This window comes from Entelurus aequoreus, linkage group LG21 (assembly GCF_033978785.1).
Source record: "Entelurus aequoreus isolate RoL-2023_Sb linkage group LG21, RoL_Eaeq_v1.1, whole genome shotgun sequence".
Taxonomy (NCBI): Eukaryota; Metazoa; Chordata; class Actinopteri; order Syngnathiformes; family Syngnathidae; genus Entelurus; species Entelurus aequoreus.
The window spans coordinates 48,860,130-48,865,129 of record NC_084751.1 but is presented as its reverse complement, the minus strand read 5'-3'; the positions used below and the strand labels follow the sequence as shown (position 1 = coordinate 48,865,129).

Genomic DNA, 5,000 nt, shown 5'->3' with positions numbered 1-5,000 from the left:
AGTCTGGGTCAGGCATCAGACCCAATCTGGGTCAGGCATCAAACCCAGTCTGAGTCAGGCATCAGACGCGGTCTGGGTCAGGTATCAGACTCGGTCTGGGTCAGGCATCAGACCCAGTCTGGGTCAGGCATCAAACCCAGTCTTGGTCAGGCATCACACCCAGTCTGAGTTAGGCATCAGACCCAGTCTGAATCAGGCATCAGACCCGGTCTGAGTCAGGCATCAGACCCGGTCTGGGTCAGGCATCACACCCGGTCTGAGTTAGGCATCAGACCCAGTCTGAATTAGGCATCAGACCCGGTCTGAGTCAGGCATCAGACCCGGTCTGGGTCAGGCATCAGACCCAGTCTGGGTCAGGCATCAAACCCAGTCTGGGTCAGGCATCAAACCCAGTCTGAGTCAGGCATCAGACCCAGTCTGGGTCAGGCATCAAACCCAGTCTGGGTCAGGCATCAAACCCAGTCTGGGTCAGGCATCAAACCCAGTCTGGGTCAGGCATCAAACCCAGTCTGAGTCAGGCATCAGACCCAGTCTGGGTCAGGTATCAGACCCAGTCTGGGTCAGGTATCATGGTCGCTCTAAAGCCAGTCAAATGTTCCCCGCTGTGCTTAACAATTTTATGTCTGATTATTCCCTCAATTTTCATTGCCGATAATTAGCTTCCAATTCTATTCCATTCTATTTGGCTCCCCATTAAAAAGTGTCCCTTAACTGCCACTTGGATGTTAATTGGTGTCACTTATCTAACATCTCAGCTGTCCAGCCCTGAAGGTTGGACCAAAGCAGTTTCCTGCCTGAAGCCAACATGTCCCCAAAGCAAATCCATACAAATACATTCCAATAGATATTCCAAATAAAATGCAGTACCTTTTGACGGTGGCGACGGTCTGCAGTTTGTCGTCAGCAAATACAGAGTTGAGGGCTCGGTGTAGTCTCTGGAGAACACAAATACACAGTTGAGGGCTCGGTGTAGTCTCTGGAGAACACAAATACAGAGTTGAGGGCTCGGTGTAGTCTCTGGAGAACACAAATACAGAGTTGAGGGCTCCGTGTAGTCTCTGGAGAACAAGCAAGGTTTAGCTTAATTAGGCACTCAACTCAATGGAATCACACTGAAGTTCATTCATGGACCAAGTAAGGACAGGACTGGACAGCCTTCATAAAAGACAGTAGTAATGTACATCCATCTACACATTTTCTACTGCTTGTCCCTCTTGGGGTCGTAGTCATGTCACAAAACTAAAAAGAAAATGTTGTCTGCTGGGTTAAATATGATTTCAACTAATGTAATTATTTGTTTTGGGGTCTGCTGGTGTTTGTTTATTTTTCCCTATACGAGATGTGTTACTATAATCTATCTCCCATATGAAAAAAACATCTTGCAATATGCATATTCATGCATCTGGATAATTGTAGTGTACTAAAAGTAGGTTGTGCTGTCTGGATCACACTTCAAAGAACAACATTATATTTGAGTGCTGCATGCCAACAATATGACACAATGTTGGACCATATGATGCCGTGCATGTGAAGGGAAAATAGTGTACGCTATCCGCACAAAATCCTAATTTAAATAAAGCCTTCTGCACCACTTAGATTTACAGAGCCGAAATATTGTTATTGTTTTCATTTCGATGCCCCGCCCTCCACCGTTTGACCAATTAGAAAGTCTGAGTGTGCCACATCCAGGTTGCCATCTTGGTCTGGCTACTGCCACTGGTAAAGTTACTAAACATGTCAGACTTAGTCCATCTAAAAGTTACCTTTCTCAACTTAGTCATGACAAAGCCAGGAACAAAACTAGGATTTGTGTCGGGGATGCCTTTGAAAGATGGACACCATTGAAGGCGGAGAAGATTTGCTCATTTCCTCCTTGATAGGTAAGTCAGGCATTTAGGTTTTCTAATGACTTGCAATAAATGGAAATGGACATTTGCTATGTCAACTATATTGTCCAGTACAGTCTATGATCTTGTCTAACAAAGATAGTATGTTCCTGCAACCAATGTTAGCATGCTAGCCTGGTCGATGACACATGGACATACATGCTAACATATGCTAGTTAGCATGTATGTCCATGTGTCATCCAACTGACAGGACAACATATACAGTATTTAGTACTAATAAAAGCTATGTGGATATGTGTAGTGTCAGTGCCTATTTCCTTCTCAATACGCTGAGGAAATGCTTCCAACATTAGTCATCATGACAATGTGAAAGGTATGGAGACAAATCACATGATCAAATAATTCCTCATTGGTGTTTGCATATTGTGGACTACATGTACCAAGTTATATGGCAATCTGAAAGGTTTGAAACAGTAGCCTATAGGCATACCTTGGTCAAATGTCTCCTCTTTAGTTTTGGGCGTACATTGGGTTGCTAAGCATGCTCTACTTATTTTCACTAGTATAACCATTGCTAGTGTTGGTTGTAGTCTTTGTTTTCTGATAGTCCTGACAATTACCATATGATGTCATATTGTACGCAGGCAAGACCTATTTCTTCTTGAAAATAGCCTAATTTCTGTGTGGGTTAGAGATTTGTTATTGACAAAATGCTTGTCTATTCAGCTATTATGGTCCCCAGACCTCAACCCCTAGTAAGAGGCAGTGGAAGTTTGAAGTTCCCTGGAGTAGTCCAGTCCATCCAGCTGGATTTGGCTGCATATCTGGCAACCTCAGCCAAGGAGAGGGGGAGGGGACTACAGAATTTGATTGCAGTACCATTTCTGGCCACATTACTACATATGGCTCCTTTAAGAGGGTAGGCTGCGCTCACCAAGTCCTCATCTCAGGTGTCCACCTTGTGTTTCATGAGGGAATGTGCACATTCAAATGTTTACTTCTGAAAAGGTTAAAGCCGTTACAACACAACAACACAATGTTTACTGGACAAACATTGCTATTTATTTGAAGTGACTTCTTCATTTTTAATGGTGACAGGTGAGGCTCTGCCATCACTGGTGAGGCAGGTGTGAACACGGCCTCCTGGTGGGACTTCTTTTGGTTTGTACATTTAGAACCCCCCGAAGGAAGGTGCAGCATCAGTCTAATGCACATATTACTCATGCATGTTTCCATAATGCTGACTCATCTCTCTGAATATGTCGTGTGACAGTTGTTATAAAGAACAATATGTGAGCAGAGTGTACCTGGCTGGTGTGCAGCCAGTATTTCAAGCGTGGCTCCTTGACCCTGGGGATGAGCAGCTTGTACACCATGTGTTCCGCTATGGTGGTCAGCAGAGATAAGGCCACACCCACACACAGCATCACAAAGAGGCCGGAGAAATGCTTGATACCCATCTGGAGCGTCTGGAGGGAGAGAGACCACACAAACAAGTCAAGTCAAACACTTTGACAGAAATAGATGTCATATTGTGATCATTCATGTTCACCACATTCTAGCTGGGATTGCAATTAAAGACTCTTCAACACAAGGTCAACATTTATTTGTTATCACTATGGAATACTGTAGATTACCGTAGGTGGATACAAGAAGCTAAACTAGAGCTCTTGAACGTTACCCAAGGTGGGTGGATCCAAATACAGACTGTAATGATACTATGTGTAGTATCAGTACAGGCAGTACTATGTGTAGTATCAGTACAGACAACACTATGTGTAGTATCAGTACACACGACACTATGTCTAGTATCAGTACAGACAACACTATGTGTAGTATCAGTACAGACGACACTATGTCTAGTATCAGTACAGGCGATACTATGTCTAGAATCATTACAGGCGATACTATGCATAGTATCAGTACAGGCAGTACTATGTCTAGTATCAGTACAGACAACACTATGTGTAGTATCAGCACAGACGACACTATGTCTAGTATCAGTACAGGCGATACTATGTCTAGTATCAGTACAGGCGATACTATGTCTAGTATCAGTACAGGCAGTACTATGTCTAGTATCAGTACAGACAACACTATGTGTAGTATCAGCACAGACGACACTATGTCTAGTATCAATACAGGCGATACTATGTCTAGTATCAGTACAGGCAGTACTATGTCTAGTATCAGTACAGACGACACTATGTCTAGTATCAGTACAGGCGATACTATGTCTAGTATCAGTACAGGCAGTACTATGTCTAGTATCAGTACAGACAACACTACGTGTAGTATCAGTACAGACGACACTATGTCTAGTATCAGTACATGCAATACTATGTCTAGAATCATTACAGGCGATACTATGCATAGTATCAGTACAGACGACACTATGTCTAGTATCAGTACAGGCGATACTATGTCTAGTATCAGTACAGGCAGTACTATGTCTAGTATCAGTACAGACAACACTATGTGTAGTATCAGTACAGACGACACTATGTCTAGTATCAGTACAGGCGATACTATGTCTAGTATCAGTACAGACAACACTATGCGTAGTATCAGTACAGACGACACTATGCGTAGTATCAGTACAGACGACACTATGTGTAGTATCAGTACAGGCGATACTATGTCTAGAATCATTACAGGCAGTACTATGCATAGTATCAGTACAGGCGATAATATGTCTAGTATCAGTACAGGCGATACTATGTGTAGTATCAGTACAGGTGATACTATGTATAGTATCAGTACAGGCGATACTATGTCTAGAATCAGTACAGGCGATACTATGTATAGTATCAGTACAGGCGATACTATGTCTAGTATCAGTACAGGCGGTACGAAGCCACGCTGTTGTAACACGTGGCTTGGCATTGTCTTGCTGAAATAAGCAGGGGCGTCCATGATAACGTTGCTTGGATGGCAACATATGTTGCTCCAAAAGCTGTATGTACCTTTCAGCATTAATGGTGCCTTCACAGATGTGTAAGTTACCCATGTCTTGGCCACTAATACACCCCCATACCATCACACATGCTGCCTTTTACACTTTGCGCCTAGAACAATCCGGATGGTTCTTTTCCTCTTTGGTCCGGAGGACACGACGCCCACAGATTCGAAAAACAATTTGAAATGTGGACT

The 5,000-nt window shown here is 43.3% G+C and overlaps 1 protein-coding gene across 4 annotated transcripts in view; it reads right to left on the bottom strand.

Annotated features, from left to right (window-relative positions):
* The window catches only part of LOC133638792 (glutamate receptor ionotropic, NMDA 3A-like), a 79,397-nt gene that overhangs the window by 15,059 nt on the left and 59,338 nt on the right, over nt 1-5,000 (bottom strand). For 3 of the 4 annotated variants that reach the window (XM_062031744.1, XM_062031745.1, XM_062031747.1), the window contains 2 exons: nt 3,155-3,316; nt 868-935 (listed from right to left, as the gene is read on the bottom strand). In XM_062031744.1, coding sequence (XP_061887728.1) covers nt 868-935; nt 3,155-3,316 — 230 coding nt within the window. Of the gene's footprint in view, nt 1-867; nt 977-3,154; nt 3,317-5,000 lie in introns of all 4 variants that reach the window. The other variant, XM_062031746.1, reaches the window with a different exon arrangement.